This window comes from Gasterosteus aculeatus, chromosome 9 (genome assembly GCF_964276395.1).
Source record: "Gasterosteus aculeatus chromosome 9, fGasAcu3.hap1.1, whole genome shotgun sequence".
NCBI lineage: Eukaryota > Metazoa > Chordata > Actinopteri > Perciformes > Gasterosteidae > Gasterosteus > Gasterosteus aculeatus.
The window spans coordinates 13,319,190-13,342,039 of NC_135696.1; the positions used below are offsets into that span (position 1 = coordinate 13,319,190).

Here is a 22,850-nt window from a genome sequence, read left to right on the forward strand (position 1 = left end):
CCCATTATGCCAGTCTGATACCACTTGATACCGTCTGAACGAGTGCTGCGTCTCACGGCATTCAGATGCTCCAATCTGATTATGCCCAAATTGAATCAGCCGCTCCGCTATGCTATCGCACTGCAGCTCAAACTCGTATCGATACCGGGAGCTGAAATGTGGCATCTTGTTCTGGGGGGCGGGGGTGGGGGGGCTGTTTGATGGACAAAGGCTCACAAGTTGAGGTGAAAATATGGCTTTTTTCCCGTGATTCAAAGCCACTTTTCAGGAGGCCGGCTGTTTAGTAAAATGCCCGTTAGTTACGTAACAGAAGGGGCTTGGTGAGCATGACAATGATTCAGACTTGTCTAATCAGGCGCTTTTCTGTTGCATAACTAGTTGACACCTCTATGTCCACACACACACACACACAATGAAGCAAAGGAGCGCTAACAATGAACTGGTCTTCCTTCTCCCACTCTTAACCTTTTTCAAATTCTCGAGCAGTCTATCCACACGAACACACACGTGCAGGCTTGAATGTCACTGTTCACTGTTATAAAAACAGGGAAACTGGTGAATTAGGATCTAAAGTAAGCAGCTGCTGGCATAGAAAACACATTGGCACTAGTAAAGCAACAGTAGGAGCACTTAAAACTCACATTTTGAATGATTTTGTGTCTTTTGTGTGCAGTTGGATCACCCCAATGTATCCTCGCTCACACATGAGGAATGTAGAAAAGGTCTCCGGGCCGTTCAGCCTCGTGTCTCATAGACGTACGTCTATTTGTACTCTTCTAAGCATTTGTCTGTCCCTGTGGCAGTGTTCGCTCCAAATGACTTTTATTTAAATGCCACCACTACCAGCAGGTATTGCATCGTTCAACATGATGAATAGGATGTAAAGCTTGGTCGGCTCTTCCGTAATGATTAGCAAGCGTGTTAAGTCGGTGTGTAAATGTGTTGTGTGATTTTGTTTTCATTGAACTTGAAAACATATTAGTCAAGACGTCTTTTGATATCCCGGCCAAATGGCCACATGTTGATCTGGAATGGAAAACACTGTCAAATAAAGTCATCTTGTTGGATAGAACATAGAGCCATCTTCTGTACCGGTTTTAGATGTAAAACAATCGAGTTTGACGCCTTCCCGTCATACATGCTGTTTTCCAGGCGCGTTACAAACAAAGTCTGGACCCCACGGTGGACGAGGTGAAGAAGCTGTGCACGTCACTGAGACGCAACGCCAAAGAGGAGCGAGTCCTCTTCCACTACAACGGCCACGGCGTGCCACGGCCGACCGTCAACGGGGAGATCTGGGTTTTCAATAAGGTACCACAAGCGAGTAATATGCTCTTCCATTTCTACACCGTAGCCCTGGACTTCTAGAACCGCAGGCTTTTTTTAACGAGAGCCGGCTCTCGTAAACTGACTCGTGGTCAAGGCTTGTGATGTGGACATGAGTAGTGTCCTCTCATTCATTCATAAACAAACGCAAGCTGTACTACTAGTATGTGAGAGCCGGCAGACTTAAATAAACTAGATTGCACTGCGGCTAGAAATGACATCTCGTCTCTCTCCCTCTTTCAGAACTATACCCAGTACATCCCGCTGTCCATCTACGACCTGCAGACATGGATGGGGAGCCCCTCCATTTTTGTCTACGACTGCTCCAACGCGGGAATCATTGTCAAGTCGTTTAAACAGTTCGCCCTGCAGAGAGAGCAGGAACTGGAGGTGGGCAACTGCAACAACACAGCAGCCACACAATTGTTGTAGGGTTGGTAATGGGAACAAAAGAAAAAACATTTTTAGACTTCTGACAAACAAGTGTTGCGTGCAGACAAACGCAGTGAAAGCAACTGCTGGTATTGAGTTATTCATGGAAGAGATAAAACTATTTATTTGTTCTTGTCTTTTGTTGTGGGGTTTATCCTGTGGTTTCTGGTTCTTTGCATCAAAGACACAATATCCGTTTTGAAATAGTATACTATCATGCTTGTACTTTTATTTTTCATCATAGGAAATTGGGTATTTCATTATTTGTTCGCCAGTGGCCTTATTTATTCATCAGGGTTATAACCATCAGTGTTCAAATGAGTCTGATTCATAACCAGTAAAAAGTAAAAAAGTGACTTTAAAAGCAAAAATGTCACGGCTTAACTTCATTTTTGATTGTTAGTTATGAAAACAGTCCCCAGATAAATGCGAGTGGGGGAGTTCCTTAAGAAATTCAACTTTTCCACCGGAGTGCTTTCACTTCTCACCGCCTCACACAGGAAGCGCACAATGGGGCGAGGTAATTGAAGATAAAGAAAGAGACAATCCATTTTTTTTAATCATGCAAGATGTGATCCAAGCAAGGAGTCCCCCACCTCGCCCACGCCCTCCTGCTCCTGCATCCCTCTGCTGTGACACGACGTACACACACACACCCCCTCCCCAACCAACACACATTGTCAGCACACTTTTAAATAGACACACTTGCTGGGTGAACAAGATTCCCGCAGCACGACAGGCCTAATCTCAACAGGGACTATTACTTGGAGATGCAGATGAAGACCCAGAACACGTGATTGCTGAAGGGGATGATATGAAAGGAGGAGGCGGTGTTTCAACACTCCTCCACAGCACAATATCAACCTTGTCCTGCAGTCCATTCAGCCAGTTAGTGTGTGTGTGTGTGCGCTCTGAGTGCTCTATTATAGGGCCACCTGCTTCTTTTTAATATCTATTCACTTCCTGCGTGCACTTGCTCACTGCATTAGCTGCAGGGCTTAAAGAGATGTGTCTGTGCGTCTATACTGCACCTTGCAGCACTCACAAGGACACACTTGGACTTTTGTGCTGTTGAGCTTGGGTGTGTGCTTTGTTTTTGTGTGTGTGTGTGTGTTTTGCTGCTTCGATGTTTGTTGCTGTTGGTTCCTGGATGCTTACATCAGGCTCCTTCTATCGAACGAATGAATAATTAATGCTAATGCCGCAGAAGGCATTGCTTGATTAGAGTTGGCTTTTGGTGGCTTTCAGTTCACGTGCATGACGGCACGTGATTATTTTTCCCGTCTGGAATCCCACCTGTAAGATTAGTCTCATCCGTTGGTGTCACTTTTCAAAAAGGGAAGGAATTCTCCGTAATTAAATCGCGCCCTGGTTTTTCCGGCGGAGAAGAGAGAAAAGAAGGCTGTCGTGGTTATTCTCATGGTAATTTGTGAGATTACAGTATGCTAATAGGATAATTACAGTGGACGCTTATGAATCAGCCTCTGCTGGCAATGCTGTCGTCGTATTTTCCATTCGGATCGCTGTGGCGCCGCCACACACCCGATTCAATTGCTTTCTCTGAGGGGACGATGTTCTTCTGAGGTTTACCCAGCGAGAGGCTTTAGGAACGTACGCCGCTTTGTTTGTGTGTGTCTGCCTCTCGGCGCGAGTCAACATTTTCCTTATTAGACAGGAAGAGAGAGAAAAGGAATTGTGTTCCAAGAAGATTGGCAACGAGCAACAAGCCCCTGATGCCTGCAAGGCTTTCAAAGAGAAATGAAATATGCATGTTGATAGAAAAAAAGAGATATGCACAGTTGCATACGTTATCTCAATCCCCCGACCTCCCCCCATTAATTAAGATTATTCTATGGGTATTTTTAATATGATTTATTCATGTCTGTGCAGTAAATACATAGGGTCTCCCATTGAGATCTGAGCCTCAGCTCCCGCTACCTTTTTCCCCTCCACTTATAACATAGTCAACCAATGAGTTATTGGAGTAGCACCGAGCAGGAGGGCTGTGCAGTATATACATTACATAAATCTACAGCCTCAACATAAGCCAGTTTAGGCAGTTTGCTCAGCTAAACCGGAAACCTTAATGAATATTTCAATGACTGCTGTTTTCATTGCTTTTTTTGTGTGTTTTTACTTTTTGAAGTGATTTTTCACAATCTACAGTAGAAATCGTACATTCCTGTTTTGCTTTTTTATCCAGGCACCCTGCTGGATCTCTTGTTGTATTCGTTTGCTCGTCTCATCCGCTCATTGACTCGATCCATCCTGTGGACGCAGAAAGACGAGGACGTCCCCTCAGTGCTCGCCTCAACTTGCATCCGATGCCAGGCTGCGGCACCAAGCAGGCCGAAGCAGTAGTTTCCATCCAGGAGCTCTGCTTGTGGCTGTGTTCAGGCTCTTGTGTTCTCACACATGCGCATATTGCTTATATATATGATTGCGTGTGTTCTTTTGACGGTGTACATTGATTGCCGGGGCTTTTAGTGTACTCTAACTATCTGTGCCAGACGCATTGATTGTTTCTCACACTCTGCTCAGCTTTGGTACATGCAAACACAGAAAGAGTTTTAGCACTTTAAACGATATTTTCCGCTGCAGTTCTCTTTTCAAGGTGTCTTTCTCTTAGCAGTTTGCAGTATCAACGAGGTGCGAGCAACCAGGGTTTCAGACAAAGACACTGGACGACTGGGGAAAGGGTTTAAACTGCCAACCACGCCGTCAAGGGACGGCTCGAAAAATCCAGAATCATCTGGAAAATCTGAGTGTTGAAAACTGGTTCTGCCTCGGAACCGGTTGCAAATTTGACTTTTATAAATTATAATTATAAACCAGAAGTGGAAATAAAAACAATAAAGTCAAAGTAATGCCACCTATTGAGGCCAATGTCCTAAGACCAAACCCAGTAGAATACAGTGAAGAAAGGGCCTGCATTTTATCGCCTTTTATGTTTGCCTTATATGTTTGCCAACTGTGATCGTATTGACATTCAAAGTGCGTGCTCACCTCAGAAAAAACTGCTCCATATTAAACCAAGCACCTCCTAGAGGCGATCAAGATGTTGCAGCTGTAGTCTGGAGGATAGAAACTTTATATTACTTAACGTACGTACCTAACGTTTTTTGTATTCCTTTCCGATAAATAATTTCCTACTAAAACTATGCAGAGCAGCATAAAGGAGCACAGATTATTTAAGTCTCCTCAGCAAAACACAGAAGCGGTTTTGGACCCCGAGAAACGGATCAAAAAGACAGACAGCAAAATAAGCACATGAATAGACAAGGGATCCAAATATAATTAACATCAAATGCAAGCCTCCTCAATTTTCCATTTTGCAAGTATTGACTATGCCGTCCCAGCAATAACCTCTAATTCTTTTTTTAGAAGGGGCAAGAGGATTGTTTGCCACTGAGGACCGCCTGCTCAGAGAGCAAGCGAGAGGAAAGTTCCCTCAATGGGATCAATGAAGTATCACATCATCATTATGCTCTCATAATGAGTCAGGCAGTGTCTCCATTGCAATGTTTTGACTCGCATTACAAGGAGGCAACACTCTGTTTGTATCTTCTGCATTCACATTTTTGCCTTTTTTTTGTTGCACCAGAGGGTGCATAAGTCGTATAAAACAAGGGGCAGGGGTCAATTTTCAATAAATCTTCATGATAGGCACAGTATATACCTTGTGTAAAAACAAAAATATATATTTTTTTGTCTCTGAGGTAGCCGAATGAAAAGCAGTTTAGCCTTTTGTATAAAAGCTTTCTGGGAGCGATGATTTGATGCCAAATCTGAGGAGCACCAATGGCTTGCAAAATATTAATAACATGCCTTTGTAGTTGGTGCCGGGGGGCTTATACCTTCACCTGGACTTTTGCACAAACTCACACTGACATCAGGGCACTTTTTAAAGTTGTTTTTACTGCATAAAGTAAGAAGGTCCTGTGAAGAGATCTTCTCAGGGTTTGTATTTTACCTGATTAGGTTAATACATTTTTTTTTTCTTACTAACCTGGAAGTTGCTGCTCTTTAAAGTGTCCCTGGCCTTTTATTCCATGTATTACCTGGTCTTTAGCACAGGTTGATCATCTATCTGGCTCCTATAGTATCAGAGTAATCAAGAAAAAGTGTCTGTCAAAGGGAAACACCTTAAACACAGCTGAGCTCAAACGCATGTGTTTTGACAAATTAGGCTGTCACAGAGGGATGTTCCACCCGTCTTTGTGTCGTCTGTCACCTCTTTAAAGTCTGATTCTCTGTCACACAGCTCCTCATTTCTTTCTGGACCTCTTTTATCCATTTCCTAAGACTACCGGTCAGGTGTCAATAGTTTAATGGTTTGGGAATGACACGCAGATTCCCGGTGTGATCACGTTTTTGTTTATATACCTGTCTCCGGTGGTCCTTGCGGTGACTGGTGAATGTGAGCGAACCCTGTGCCGTTGTGTGTATTCAGGTCGCAGCCATTAACCCCGGCCACCCGCTCGCTCAGATGCCACTGCCGCCCTCTATGAAGAACTGCATCCAGCTGGCTGCCTGCGAGGCCAGCGAGCTGCTGCCCATGAACCCCGACCTCCCAGCCGACCTCTTCACCTCCTGCCTCACCACACCCATCAAGATCGCCCTCCGGTGGTAAAGCTTCTCTCTCACTTTTATTTCCATTCTCTCTGCCAAACTGTTTCCCGCTAAGCATTAAAAGCCCCAAACACTCCAGATGGTAGATTTAGGTTATGTCTTATATTTATGCTGAAGTAAGGGATAGCTGGAATTTTGTCACCGAACTCAGTGTTTTCCAGTAATGAATCAAAACCGGCCTTTAAACAACGGGAGGAGAGACTTTAAGGGTGAGAAGGTGTCATCAAAGGTTTCTACTGTGGAAGGATTTGAATTACCTTAAGTTAGTCCGGTTCATGTGACACGTAATGCCTGTTTACACAGAAGCAGAGAGAGAAAGAAGCTCTTTACATGCATCGCCTCAGAGCCTCCACTTGGTCAGTCAGTAAAATAAAGCCTCTGTAGCGTTCTGTCACGAGTGGCACAAAGTCAAACACGGTTTTCTTTCTCTTTTTTAAATTTAAACAAAGGCTCCAAAATGTGCCGTAATCATAAGGGCTATAAACAAACAAACAAATGAGTACATGTACTGTGCCAACATATAAAAGACCTGACTTGGTTGAAATTCTGTCTATCTCCTCTGCTGCGTTTCAACAAAACAAAGATCACCATCAGTCTTTTAATAATTCATTTTCATGCATGTAATGCAAAATAATAATAATCTAGTTTAAGATTGCTATTCCTTATTTGGGTTATTTGGGATTTTGGGGGTCAATGCAGTTCGTATAATAATTCAAAAACAATAATGCAAAGATGCATTGGAAAAGCTTTCGGACTTCAATTACCATGGCAACAGTACTTGAAGCCTCGAAGCATTCGAGTGAGCCTCACCGGAGACCAAACCTTCCTCTGAAACCCGACCCTGCTCAGTATTCTGCTATGATGAAAAATGTAAACCGTCATCGTCCACGGCGATGCAAGGGTGATGGTCCCTGCAGAGAACGCCTCAGTAAAATTCAGTAAAAGATATTCAGAAGAAATGTGTTCCAACTGGGCTGCCGCAGATGTAGGAGCAGCATGGCGCATCATTCGCGCTCAACCTCGGCGGGAGAACACGCGTTGCGTCAGACAATCAGCTGTGTGGGGCTGAATGGACGTGTGGGGCTTGCACACCGAGGCACAGGTGATTGCATCACCTTCGACCCCCTGTCAACACGCCCAAGCGTGCGTGCGCGCACACACACACACACACACACACACACACAGCATTCGTTTTCGACATACAGGTGCTGTAACTTCACATCTTGTTTGTAGGGAAATTAGTCCGAAGCACCAAGTATCAAAGTTTCAAAAGTGGGCTACCAATGTTGGGTCTTATTGTTAATCTTTGGACCTATTTTGTCAGTATAATAGTCTCACAATCGAGCGAGAGCAGTCACAAAGCTTTACAGCTGTTTGGTGGAAGGTGCTTGAAGTTAAGGGCCAACAGATGTGGCTTGATGCAGAATATTACATCAGATAAAAACATGTTATGCATCTATAGGTTTTCCAGATTTTTCTACTTTTGATCTTTAAAATGTTGTTCATTTATTGGAAATCTAATGCGGCAAATATATTTTATATTTTATGACCTAATTCAGTATTTAAACACTTAAAGTCACAGGGAGGATGAAACCGTTTTATAATCTGTGATAAATAATGGCAGGTTGTCCTCGGGAGCTGTCCTGCAGCTATGCAAAGTTTTTTTTTTCCCTGCCAGAAATGTTGAAGAGTTTCGTTTATCTTCTTCTGCTCTAAATCAACACGCCCGCATGACCTTCAGCATAATGAGGTCTCAGTATTATGTCATTAATATTGATATCCATTACCAACATTTCATTTCGCAGAACAAGTTAGTAAAAGCCTGCTGGATAATATTGACTGAGCTATTCCTTAATACCTTCTCCCCTCAAAAAAGGGATGTCGTGGATTGCGTTGGGAATTGTCAGCTGGTAATTCATCAGAGGAAATGTAGTCATTTATACTCCGTAAAAGCAATAAATATTTATTTTCCTTACATAGATAACATAATTGAGTTTAAGCGTCTTCAGCATAAATGTTACTTGTACGCTAACACTGCCCTGGAGAATATTTAATCTAATGACTTATTTATTCATTAATTTGCCTTTAACCTCCTCCCCTCCACATGCGAGGACCAACTTTACTGTTTTTTTGAGCGGCTGTAACCGGCACAGTTTTGGAGCTTGGTGATGCACTGGTATCATTTGAAACACGATCTTGGGGATCCATTTATTATTATTATTTTATCCATTTATACCAACCATGTCATGTTTGCTCATCTGGAAGGAGGCTAAAGTAAACTATATATACATGCACATTGACTTTGAGGTTGTTTCGGTACAGTTTCAGAAGTGCCGGCTAGGTTATTGCAAAAAACTTCTGTTCTTTAAGAAATCTTCAAATATCACATTTTTTTTGTGTTCCTCAAGGTCTCATTGTGGAAATTTGGAGTAATTCTTTGTGTCGTTTGTGTAAACCATCAAAATTGGGGGAATGTCCATTATATACTTTAATCATCGAAGCCCTTTTAATGATTTTTTTCTTTTTCTGATTAATGTTTAGAACACTTTAGCACAAAGTGCTGAACTGCATCACAAATGAATCATTCTGCTGTCAGATGATTTATCACCTGCTATCTCGCCCCAAATATACCAGAATCATAAATGGGTAAAAAGAAAATGCGTTTATTGTAGAGATGGATGGAGTGGAAGACGTTACCTACACATGCAGAGAACTGTATATGAAAAAATATAAAACTAAAAGTGAATAACAGTGTCCATGTTGGATGGATGGATGACACCATTTCCATTAGATATCTCTATCAACGAGGCAATACTGAATTGGAGTTCCATCTCTCCCAGAAGCACATGTTATGCATATGCGTTCCGCCGGGTTTGGTAGAGAATAACAATTTGATTGAAAAAATTAATCTAGCACTCAAGAAACCTCCCCACCAGATCAAACACACCAGCCGGGGCCGGCTTCCACGTAAACATGCCCTCCAGCTTTCACAGGCAGTACGCTTCACAGGAAAGATGCTGCAGTTTCCCCTCGTCACCTCTTTCCTGATCTTCCCAGAATGCGTTGCCGTCTCTCCTCGCTCTTATTACTTTCCCAGGAAAGAAATGCCGAGCTGTCTTTTCCATAATGTCACGCAGCCCCACAGTGTGACACGGTGAGAAAACGTAAAGAGGATGGGGTGGACTTTTGCTGGGTTAGAGTGGGTGGATGGAGGCATTCACTGATGTGCTCACCTCGCCTTTAAAACTTTAATGAGATGCATAGAGGGATGGGTGCTGGGGTCCACGCTCGGAGAGGGAGAGGGAGAACGTGGGGTCGAGCAAGGCAGACTGAGTGCATGTGTACCTTTCATTGCTCAGCTGAGCAGAAAATCATTACTGATGGAGCGCCGTCTTTAAGGGATTTCCCCGCTGCTGCAATGGATGGGTAGGTATGGGAGAAGGATGTAGGAGTCGAGCATCTGAAAATAGAGACACGCCAGGGATTTGCAGGGGAGGGAAGTACAAGAAACTATGGATGAAGGAAGAAATGCAGGATGTTGTACTTCAGCCGTGCTTCTTTGTTCGGCGGGTCGGCCTTTTTTTATTCCTTAGGGAAAAGTTAAACTACAGTTGTCAAACTCAAATCCAAATATTCTCCGTTATAAGCTATAGTTATGTAAAGAAAAAAAAGCGGATATCCATATGGTATCACATAATGTGTATCATCCATGATGCTCCATGAAATTCGGTGCCGCACCAGCAACTAGTGGTCCACCCTTTTGTAGGTCATCCACCTGTATCAGGTGAATGACCTACAAATAGAGAAAATGAGTGGTTTGAACCAAACCTCCGGTGCTCTTTCACACAGATTCTCTCAACTTAAAACATACATCTAAACGTAAAACCTATGTATTGTTTATTATGCTTTCTCAGGTTTTTCCTCTAATTTGTTGCCCATCTGTAAATATTAATTAAATCAACAACTACCTCATAAAATCAGTCTCCACAGACATAGACACCGTCTACCTAAATATAACTGAGGATGTCAGTTCAGTCGGGCTCGCCGTCTGATTACCTTTTGTCACAATGAGCTTCAATTGAATGTGAGACTGACATATTTTGATGCCGCCTAATCAGCAGCTTATTACGGCCTTATGTAACAATGAGAAATGTGGTTAAAAGAAGTTGAAATGCAAATATTTTTGTTCTTATAGTTGTTATACACGTTACTACAAACTGGATTTTTCATTCCTAACCTAATCCTTTTTGAAGTGGAAAGTTTCTTGAGCTCATGGGATTGTTTTACTTTAAAGGATTAAAATATTTTCATTGCGCAATACTCCCTCACTGTAGGTTTGAATTGTAGTTTTTAACCTACAGTGAGTTTTTGACCTAGAGCCTACATTTCTCCGGTCACGTCTTTAATATGTACAAGTAAGTCTCAGCTTGTGCTCACGGAGAACCGTTCTTCACTTTGAGAAACATTCAAACCACTTGAGGCGTTGTGGACAGGATTAAGAATAATATCAATATTATTTCCTATATTGCTAGTTGGGAAACTTCTTTGGGAAGTGTTCTGTAGCAACATCTTCAAATATTTTTTCATTTTCAGTGGGATTGAGATCAACCTGGGTAGGACGCATCATGTCCGTTGTTGCCAGTGTTGCTATGACAACCTCTTCCAAAACATCAGGAAGCCGTTCCTCTCCATGGATGCAGGGCAGGTTATCTCTACTCAAAGGCAAAGACAAGACGAGAGATCCTAAGAGAGGAGGATGAAGGGATTTCAAGACATGATATTAGAACACGACCAGGTTTAGAGACATCTGGATGAAGCAACAACGCGAGCCAACTGACACACAGTCCGGGGAAAAAGAGGACGAAAACTTCCGTACTGAAGACGTTTCAGCCTATAAACACTGTTTTCACAGAATACAGGGAGTGCGATGTGTGTCGTGATTAGTGCGGGTCAGTGACAGAGCAGACTCACTTTGAGATCAGCCAGCGGTCCCTCCAGTGCGTGACTGATGGAGAGGGTGACTTGGGACAGGAAGGCTGATTGAAGGAGTAATGAGCTGTGGAAGACAGCTGGCTCCTCAGGGAGCCAGGAAACACTTTGCTCCTCCCGCTCCTCCTCCTCCTCCCCCTTCACCCTGGGAGCAGTATAGTAGTTTCTTTGCACAAGATCCACTTAATTTCGCACATCAAAGTTTAACATGTACATGGCACCTTACCTTCTCCACCATCCGACTCGCTCTCGCTAACTCAATGAACCCTTAATTTCTTCATCTCTGAACTCCAGCCCCCTGTAATGTCAATGTAGTGTCCGTAGCTGTTGGTGCATTCCAAAGTTTGACACGTTTTCTTAGTGTCTGGAGGGGCTCCTTCCAACATTTTGGGACCAAATAATCTCTGGATGCAATATCAACCAACAACGATGAGGCCAAAAGAGGAAATAGCAGTAAAAAAACCCTGCTGCTCCTCGATGTGCTCGAGACGCAAGCATTGATCAAAATGTGTGTGTGTGTGTGGCAAGAGATCAATTAATGATCTTGTGGGTTTTGCATCATCTGATTGGTCTTTGTAGAGGCCAATGATCACATCTGTTAGAACAGGTTTAGACCAATAACAATCAGTGGCTCATCAATTTTTGTCAAAATGAGATGACTCATTTCTTATTGGTTTCAAATCAACTACATTAACACTTTACTCCCCAGAGTTGTATACAGAAGGATTACCGTACTTTCGACTGAAACATACTGCGTGTTCAAATTTAGATTTTTTTTGCTGACAATTTGTAGCCACACAAGCAAACCTGTTTGTGGGATGTTGTTTGAGAGCTGGTTGTTTCACCACTTCGCTCCGGCCTGAATTATCACTACAAACTATTTGTTTGGTCACCATGGCAAAGTGAACCAACCATTGTGATTCTTAAAGGGGAATTCCAAATTACTGTACGGTGATCGCTTGACTTTTCAGCTAGAAGCACCAGCAGGTTGTCATGATTGGTTTTAAGGAAAATATCTTGACAACAAGGGGTTAATAGTTTTACCAAAGTTTTTCACCGTTTGCTAGATGCATCGGCACACATCGCGGTCCCCACAGGATGGCCCATTACTTACATTACATGAATTACTTTCCCTTGACTTTTATTTGTACTAGTAGATAGCCGACATAAACAAACACTACTCTCCTTTTCCCTTCATCGTTCACTCCTCCCGTCTTGTACCCTTGAGGGACCTTCCATCTCTTTGCAGAGGGGTTGGCTGGAAACACGCTCTCCCTGATGCAACCTCCCGATTGGGCAGTGTGCTCGGGTTTACTGGCCAGGTTCCCTTCTGCAGCACGCAGAGACTAAAACGGAAACGAAACACCTTGTTGATTGTTCAAATTAACTTCAAAAGTAAAGAAAAAGGACTAAATACCTTCTTTTTGGCACACATGAATCCTGTTATGGCGTATTTTATTAAAAAGAGTTTCCGATGATTAAGACTTTAGAACAAGTTGTCCTGGTTACATCCTTCCGGCTTGCCAGGCACACTGTGGGTCCGTGCTGTTCTCATAAGAGACAGTAAGTCACTCCGGTGTCATGGGAGATCTCATTATTCTCTAGTATCAAGAAAGAACTTTGAATGTAGATGACATCACTGTTATGGTGGAATAGTGGCTGGATACAAATGTATGCATGACTTCTCTCCTTTTGTGAATGGAAATTCCCCTCCAGGTCTGATGTTGGCTTCAATTATTGGTGGAGGAAATCACTTTTTTTCACTTATTTTTCGTAACGTAATGATACTTCATGCATGCCAGGCTGAATATGGAGACTTTGGGATAAGTGCCAACAGAAAAGTGTAGTATTATGGAATCTTATATTAGCAAATGTCAACTTTCAACTAATTTTGATTTTATCTGCTGATTGTCTCCCATAGGTCATAAAATCTGTACTGTAGAGGCCGGATGTATTTGTTTCTATGTCTCGTTTTTGGGCTCCTCTCGTTTTCAGTCCAACTTTTATCAGCAGCTTCTTTCTGTTCTCCTCCCCCAGGTTTTGTATGCAGAAGAGTGCCAGGTTGGTGCCAGGGGTGACGCTAGACCTCATCGAGAAGTAAGTGGCACTCCTAAATAAACAAAAAAACAGTGTTTCTCTCTTTCCGTCTCTCTCAGGAAGGTGCACTCCAGAAAGATCATTATCCTGTTTTCCTCCTGTCGGTCTTTCTGTCTATCATCGAGTACGTCTCCTCTCTAGGGTTTTTCATCCTGCAGGTACAATCCTCTGCCAAAGCTGCAGTAGTTTGGCAGATTTTGAAGCTCCCCACTTCTTCTATAGACCTCCAGGTGTCGAGCAGCCGGGCGTGGAACATCTCCGGCTCCTAGGCACACTGAGTGATATTAGTGCTTAATAGGGAATTCATATTCAAAGTTTCAATGGTTTGAAAGAACCATCGTGGGTCTTTATTTTCTTTTTTTCCACATCAGCCAAGAACAATGGCTGATAAAATGACAGCCATCAACTAAATTGGTTGAGAAGGTTTGAGAAGTAACCTAACAGCAGACTGTCAACTCTCTGTCGTATCTTTTTGGAAAGCACCTCGAGGTGCTAAACTGGGGAGATGAGTCACCTTAAGCAAATGTCATTCACCTTAACATTAACACTTGATGCTCACACATGCTCAAACTGTAACTTGAGTTTTCTACAGACAGCCGGACAGTTTGTCCGTGCATTTCGACCCGCATGACATGAACACACGTGCGCACCCAGAAACCTGAACATCCAAATTTAATTAGTCCTTGGCTGAGGGTTTGTGCAGAGACACCGTGTGCTTCTCTGATCTTCCCCGTTGTGTGTGTGTGTGTGTGTGTGTGTGTGTGTGTGTGTGTGTGTGTGTGTGTGTGTGTGTGTGGTTCTTCAAACTAAAAGTGGTGCACTATTACTCTCCTGTTCAAGCTTGTGTTTTATGTGCTTCTTCAAGTCCAGTGCTGTAAATTCTCAAATAGTAACTTATTTATATATGTCGCCTTTCACTGTTATTAGAGAGCCTTCTTTATTTAAAATGTTCCCATTTGTTACATATGTATGCCTTCTATTTTAAGAACCCTACTCCTTTTTTGATTTGCTGTTTGCTCTTAATGCAAGCGTCACACTTTTATCAGTTTTCAATCAATTCAGTATAATTCACATTTTGCAGAATTAACAAAGTAGCATAACATTAGAGTTACATCATACTCACCAGTCCGCTCCTCTGTCATTAATATTTTCTGACTAAATGTTTAGCGTAGTCCTCTGCAAGAAAACCTTTACTGGTAAGCTTCATTTAGAATAATTCTAGAATTTCTCGATTCTAAATTTTATTCCACCAACGTGTTTGTTGTCTTTTATTCAGGACCAACTGTCATCCTCTAATTCTAGACATGATTATGCTGTATGAGCCTTTTCCGTTGTTTGAATACCACCTTTTATTGCAAAATAAGCAGTAAATTGTTTTTGCATGATTTTACTCTTTACCCTCTTTTGCAATTTCATAATGTTTTGTTTATTTTTACATTTAATATCGCAGAAACCACTTAGAATAAGTAATATATCTCCCCCTATTTCATTTAAAGCCTTTTAAAAATCATACTAATTGGTCCAGCAAATAATTGTTGGGTTCGAAAGTTCGTTCTCAACATATTTTTTTTTTACTTTTCAACGAGATTCATAAGGTTTATTAATGAATTGAACAACATTTCTGAACTCTCCACATCGAACTTATCCCCTTTTTTCCTCCTTTTATATAATCTTTAGCAGTTGACTCTGCTTTTGATTCTCTTTTCAACCAGTTCTGCTCATTGCTTTTCTTTACCTGTCAAACACCTCTTCCACCCGGGGGATAAGCATTACACAGGAAACGCCTTAATACTGTAAGTAAAGCTACTGCAGGATGGGAAACCACTGGAGCGATGACGAACGCCTTTGAAGAACTTTTTTCTTTTTCTACATTCTGCCAACATCAGTCGTTGTGTCTGACAACATTGAAGTTCTCCATTCATGCTCAAGTTTCATGTCCTCCTTAACTATTTTTACTTGGTTCATCAGAATAAAGGATTGGCTTCTGACGAGAGGGGAAAAGAAAGTGAACCGAACGAAATGAAAAATGCTTGCCTTATCACATTCAATTCTGAATATAAAGAGAAAAAAGGCCATACATTTAAATTCATAAAGACATTTAAATGAGTAAAGTATAGTATAATAAAACGGTTAACTAAATCAAAGACAAGCTAAGAATTTTAAAGATATCCGCACTTCCCTCAGGCACGCAGGCTTGATCCAAAGTGGATAAAAGTAGCCCAGGAAACCCAAAGAACCGAGTAATGTAGTGTTTACATTGTCTCCGTAAACAGATCCCAAATTCAAATGTAAAATTTGTAACCAACTGACTAGGTTTTTTCCTCGGAAAGCAATCTCATTTCCATTTTAAGTCTGTGGGATATTAACCAATAACAGTCAAGCAAGCGATCTTGCGATTCATCCAGGCATTCTCTAAGCATCTCTAAAACATCTGTGTACTCAGCAATACGCAGACGGGCTGTTTTTTCTAAAGCCTGTGCGCTGCTCTTCATGTAAGCCGACTGCTTCAGACATAGCAGGGTTGTGTATTTACAAGAAACCCTCAAGGTTAAGAGAAAGAGTTGAGCAGCAAAAGAAGTTCTGACCTATTCGTACACTCTACCGAAGTTGGATTTGAGGTTTAGCCAGATTCAACAGCACTCTTCTGTGATAATAGATCGGATTTTTCTCTACCATGATACAGTTGCACAAACAGAGTGTCTGCATTTCACTCTGATACAAACCACATTTATTTAATTTACAGAACCCCAAATACTTTTTAATTTAATTCTATGTTTACATTGATAAGGTAAGGGCACCGAGCGGTACACAAGTAATTAGCTGTGTTATGGTGAGAATACAGCAGCTCTGCTCTACGTTTTCTCTCCAGTTACTAAAAGGTACTAATTTGGACCCAATAGAAAAAGAAAAAAAATCCCTGTGGTTACTTAGAATTTGATAACAACATCTACGAGTGAGAAAGTGGTAATAACGGTTGTGACATGACGCAATGCATTACATCTGACTAGAGTAGAACATCCCAATTCACTAAAATGTCCCCAATTAAGTGCTAAGAGAGTCCGTGTTTACTTGCCCTTGAAGCCCTGAAAACGATTGAAGGGCTTTCTTGTTTTTAATCAGACGGGGTTTCTGGGTCCATGATGCTTAAGTTGCGGTTTTGGTTCAGCGCATGTTGTCCAGAGGGCTGAATGTTGACTCAGCTGATGTTCTGTGGAGATAAATAATGGATGGTCTCGGAGCTCATAAAATTGAAATGGAACCAAATTCATTCTCCATCTCACCCCTCCGCTCCATGAAGCCGAGTCAAACGTGTTTTCAAGGGAAGCTTCATCACAAAAGGAAATATCACAAACGGCTCAATGATTCAATTCTAATGCTATTAATGTTCTCTAATAATGTATTTATAATAAAAAAAGAACTGAATGACATTAGAATGAAAACCAACTAAGAACAACAGTGGAAATTTAGATTTGATTACGTGTTGAACATTTGTTACAGGAACAGGTACACAAGCACAATCAAATCCTTGTTGGATCCCAAAGTCGCCTATTTCATTTGTTCTAATATTTTTGATGATTAGTTTTTTTTAAATAGTATCGCAGGAAAACAAGGTGTTTTCGTTTTTGTCTGCGAGTGACCCTTTGTCATTTCTAGCAAGTCATAGCAAGTTAACTGTGGCTACAAAAATAATTTGTACTTTTGTGATGTTTCAGATGGTTTTGCGGTATCCTAGCAACAACACAAAAATCACACCAAAGAACTTTGTTTGGACGCCGCAACAGAGCGATGCAGTGCAGCCGGTTATTGGTCAGCCTTTGAAATATACCTGAGGGGAATTTCATTAAATAATAACCAAAGCCTGTTTTCTCTTCGTTTTTCATAATTCCGTATGTTCAAAATTCAGGAGCAAATACCCAGTGAGCCGTGCACACGCCTGTGTGCCATGCGTTTAAACCTTTTAAAGGTCAAACGCGTATCGAACACTCACCGCCCTGGAAATATTACAAACATCTGTTGTGGAACGTATTCAGCATAATGTCCCCGATGAGTAGTTGTGCGCTGTTGATTTGTTTATTCGTTTGATTGCACCACTGTCTATCCTCCATCTGTCTGCTCTTCCCACAGACATCCAACACACATTCTGGTCATATTTGCTGGACATAAAGCCTTGTAGATAAGAGTCACAACGCCGGGAGTGTGTGGATTTTACCTCGTCACAGTTCACCCGATCTCTCCCCAGCTGCAGAAGCTCTGACGGCGTTTCACACATTCGATCGCACACACACTCATCCCTTCTTTTTCTTCCCTGGTGGGGCTGACAAGTGTGGTGGATTGAGTCCTTGGCAGCGAGCTCGCATCGGCTCGGGGGGGCAGAGCCGTCCTGCTGGGCTCCACACCACGGGGGAGCTCTGTAAACTTAAACTCCATTATTGAAGGAATCATGTTACTGTGATGGCATCTTGCCATTAAAAATGCTCTATTGATCCTGTTTGGAAACACTCCATGGCTTCTCGCCACAGAGAAGGGACCACAACAATGTGGCTCCAAACAAGAGCAACAACTTATCACTTTTATAGAGGACTTTGTGACGCTGTTCGTATCAGTACGTCGTATCAGCGTAATCAAGCGGGACGCAATTACTAAAAGCCAACTGGTGCCTCACCGGTAGTTACAGTGCAGCTTAATATGGTTAATATTTTAAACCGCTGACCTGCTGCTCTGTTGCCGACATTAAGACCTCTGGTCTCCTTAATGTAATAACATATAGAGGCATTATCAGTTTTAAGTTGAGACTCACCCATAAACCATTTAACAGTTTCCATTAGTAATTTTTAGTATTCAGCCCAATATGTAACCTGTTACTCAAGTAGTTCTTCAGTGACTAATTCTACTTCTATTTGAGTACTTTTTTGATCATCTTCCCATCTCCGATGCCACTTTTGAGTTGATCATCATGGATGAAGATGTAACTTTTATTTTTATTGAGACCACTGTTTTTCACAATTGTGTCTTTCCAACTTATAGACTATTACTCAAGCGTACCTCCTCCATGTTGGTAAAGGGGAAGCAGCTGGTTTTTATCTGCATTGAAATGCATCCCTTTTCATGCTATTTTCCACAAACAATAGCTTATTAACTTGCTCAACTCAAAAATGCATATGAAATATTGAATTTATACATTGATTAGGATGAAATACCCGAGGAGGAAAGATTCTCGCTGCTTCCGTAAACACTTTTATCTCCGTTCTTCCATCTCACATAAGATCCAAACCAAATGCTGCGTTCTTTCTCTACTAGTGCTTCATGTGTTTCCACTTTAGCCCCACAGTATCTGGTGTGTGTGTGTGTGTGTGTGTGTGTGTGTGTGTGTGTGTGTGTGTGTGTGTGTGTGTGTGTGTGTGTGTGTGTGTGTGTGTGTGTGTGTATGTATAAGCGCGCACAGATATTCACCTGTTATTTACTCTGAGTAAGAGTGACTAAATGTAAATGCCATCAGATGTGTTTTGTAAATACTACTGGGCAGTTGCCACTTTGTGCTCTGAGTCAACTCTGGAACATACAGCGAATGCGGCTGACACGCTGCCATCTGTGTTGTGTATTGTGCAGGATCCCCGGCAGGCTCAACGACAGACGGACCCCCCTCGGAGAGCTCAACTGGATCTTCACAGCCATCACGGACACAATTGCGTGGAATGTGCTCCCTAGAGGTGAGGCTTTACATGTATAACTATTGTTACATTGTGTTTCTTTTCCACAGAACACTCTTAAGATCTATTATTTGTGTACGTGTCGAGTACTCACGAGGGATCACTTTTATACACAAGGCACACGTAAGTTTTGAAACTGTTTTGAAAACCGCTAATGATAAAGAATGAAATGACTGCCATGTTTCAGCTCACAGGGAGCCCGACTTGGACCACCTTATTAAAACAGGAGTGTGAGATCAGCAATACTAGACTTTGAGATGATCCCTCGTGGTTGAAAACAGCAAAGGTGTTTATATAATATGCCAGTAGTGCAAGTTGGCTCTTCAAATGGAGATTAATTGTGTTAGCAGTGTCTAGCACAGTAATAAGGTGAATAAAGTGAAGCAAATTATCCACACGCAGGCACAGACACATACACACACACACACACACACACACAAGAGAGACTCAGACTCTCCTGAGACCAACTGTACCCCAGCTAGAATAGAAATGTGACAATGCTGATGGCTGCCAAAGCCTTTTAAACCGCTGTTAATGAAGCAACCCACATCAGAGGAAGTCCCTGTAATGACAGCCTAGTACACTGAATACACACAAGCGCACACACACACTGTCAATCACTTCATTTAAACAGCATATACAACAGTATATACAATATCCCTGAAACGCACACACACAAGGACACACACCTTGATGTCCTCACATGAACAGGGGTCACAATCACAAGCAAGAGATTAACATATAATTGGCTCAGCACCATTAGTGAATGTGAATGCATTGAAGAGCTGGCGGGAATGTGACCACACCCCATCTGCACATCGCTGCCGTGTTTGAGTTACTGTAATTCAAGTTCTCTTTACTGCTGGTTGATTTTAATTTTCTAACTCCGGGTTCTGATTTCCTCACTTTGAATCCTGACTGATTCGTTGGGTCCATCTTCTCAGTCTATGACATGACGGGTGATTTGTTTTCTGTTTTTCTGTCCTTAGATTTGTTCCAGAAGTTGTTTCGCCAGGACCTGCTGGTGGCCAGCTTGTTCCGCAATTTCCTGCTAGCAGAGAGAATAATGAGGTCGTACAACTGCACGCCGGTCAGCAGTCCCCGTCTGCCCCCTACGTACATGCACGCCATGTGGTAAGACACACAACCAGTGCCCAGTGCCTGATTTCCTCGCCTCAGATGCCGTGGTCTTGTAGTTAGTGGTGTTCTAAATAGTTACTTTTAAACAGTCATGAGATTTTTTTAAAAATGCATTCAACTTGGCCGCTTGTGAACAAATGGCTAATGTGACTTATCAGCCCAGATGTAATAGTCTCATTTATTAAACGAAAACTCTTCTAAAACAGTTCGCAACTCCATTAACTACGTTGTGTTTCTGTGGACCTAGTTTGGTTGTGTAATTTGTCTTCTTACTTAAGCTCAATAACACACATTAAAGGTCACCATTGATATTCGCATCAATCTTGACTTGAGGTTTCGCTCTGACAGATATTAGAAGCAGAGGCCAACGGCCGGCTTGTTTCAGCAAAAGTGCCTTCCAGTAATTCCAATGTTTTCGTAGAGTATCTTGTACTTTACACACTTTATATTGGGGTTAACACAGGTAGAAGAAAAACTATTTATGGAAGTGATTGCTAATTAACAACAGCTATGGCTGGACACAGCACCGCGGTATCCTTCTCGACGCACTTATGTTGTTTCACGCACTTTCCCTGACTCGACAAAAACCCAGGTGAGTGTGCGATGTTAGTTTTATATCAAGACAACAGTTCAAAGGTGTCATTTTCCTCAAATCTCATTCTTATCTTATTTAAACAGATTGATGATTAAACAAGGATAAAAGTGTTCCATCACCCATTTAAATCTGCCTCCAGTTCATTATTTTTCCCCATATTCCAAACCATGATTTTCATACTAAGCAGAAAAACATGATTAACTGCTTTAAAATATGTGCCGTCGAGGAAGTGTGAGCCAAAACATGGAGGTGTTTTTATTTGCTTCTTAATAGCATATGCATACACCTCCCTCATGCTAAGTAAAATCTCCATGTTTAAGTTTCTTGGTTATTTGTTGCTTGTTGCCAGTGTCTTCCCCGACTGCAGCGTCAGTCACCCCGATTTAAATGTAGACAACATGGTGTAACGGCCTCGCTCTTTCTCCAACCGCCCACACAGGCACGACCCCGCAGCCAAATGTGTCCAACTTGGATTGAGAGCTAAAAAATAACACCTTGTTGTATGTACAAAAGACTGGGGAATGATGGTCTCTAGAAATCTGAGCGTTGGACTAAGTTATTCCTTTCACTCCCACAGTTTGAGACAGGTGCCTGTTTCTCGAAGCCCTTTTCTCTCCTGTGTTAATGGAAGAGCTGATATATATATATATATATATATATATATATATATATATATATATATATATTCATTTTCATCATTGTCATTCATTGTCATCATCCTGATGTAAAAAAAAATGGATAAAAAAATTCACCCTCCGTGACTTTTTTGATAATTGTAGAAAAATTGTCATGTCAAAACCATTTTTTCCAAATATGTAAAAAAAATGTAAGCACTGGTTGGTATTGTACCATTGTTTTGATTATTATTTTTAAAAATGGTTCTTTGGTCATAAACGCAAGAGAAAAAACATTTAAATCAGACTTAGAAAATGGATCACCAGTTTCTTTATCTTTTTTCCTCACGTCCGTCAGGGTTCGTGAACCGTTTCACAGCTTTCTGCCATCTCCCTGATCTCCCTGATTTGACTGTCTTAGTCTAGACGTGGTTACAGACTCGCAGAGCTACTGAAAAGACATTATCCCATCAACTGTCTCCCCTAAGTTACGCAAATACTTATCCCAGTTTCTATTATTTCTCATCTTAAACTTATATAAATGCATTCCTCCATCTCTCGCACTAATTATCTGGCTCCTGTGAAAAACCAATAAAGAAAACCCTCTTTGCCCCCGAGGAGCAACTTGTTGTGCAACACTCTGGCATCACTCGTTATCAAGAACAATTGTCCCTGTTCGTTGCTCTCCCCCATTATTTTAGATTGTGGGTATATTGCAAGGTTTACTGCCAAAGAAATTTGGAGCTGCACTCTGTTTCCTGGCAGAACCTGCAGTATTAAGGAGGACAGCGTAACGAAAGGGAGGTGTTCTGAGAGGCTGCAAAACAAGACTGAGACAACGATAAAAACAATTTGGGGGCTCGTTGATCGATGCCAGTGCCCAAACAGCAATTGTTATTCAAATAAGGCGGAATAGGGATGAGATGATAAAGTAGGGCTGATTACTTAGTGGGCAGTTAAGAGTGTGGGTGTGTGTGCGTGTTTGTGAGTGCGCGTCGCTGCACCACCCGGTGCATGCAACGGGGGAAAAGAGCTTAGTCAGCCACCAACTGGTCGCCCACACTCGTTACCGGCCTTCCCCTCATCTCACACCATGCACACCAACACAGACAGGTTTTGGTGATGAGTTACTCATTTGAATTGGCAGGCTCCTTCGAGTTAACGCTGTCATCCTAATATGGTGCAGCGGCCTCCTCCCTGTGAGCGTGTCTTTGCTGATTTGGCTGCTCTATCTGCTTGTTTCCTCATTGTTGGGCTACATAAACTCCTATAGGGATGGATATTTCTCGTCAATATATCATGTTAGAATTGTTTGTG

The 22,850-nt window shown here is 42.0% G+C and overlaps 1 protein-coding gene across 4 annotated transcripts in view; it reads left to right on the plus strand.

Annotated features, from left to right (window-relative positions):
• Positions 1-22,850, plus strand: part of rptor (regulatory associated protein of MTOR, complex 1) — a 99,341-nt gene that overhangs the window by 29,829 nt on the left and 46,662 nt on the right. For all 4 annotated transcript variants that reach the window (XM_078108936.1, XM_078108937.1, XM_040186238.2 and 1 more), the window contains exons 5-10: positions 1,153-1,311; positions 1,570-1,716; positions 6,212-6,387; positions 13,417-13,476; positions 19,084-19,184; positions 20,174-20,318. In XM_078108936.1, the coding sequence (XP_077965062.1) occupies positions 1,153-1,311; positions 1,570-1,716; positions 6,212-6,387; positions 13,417-13,476; positions 19,084-19,184; positions 20,174-20,318 (788 nt within the window). The remainder of the gene's footprint in view (positions 1-1,152; positions 1,312-1,569; positions 1,717-6,211; positions 6,388-13,416; positions 13,477-19,083; positions 19,185-20,173; positions 20,319-22,850) is intronic.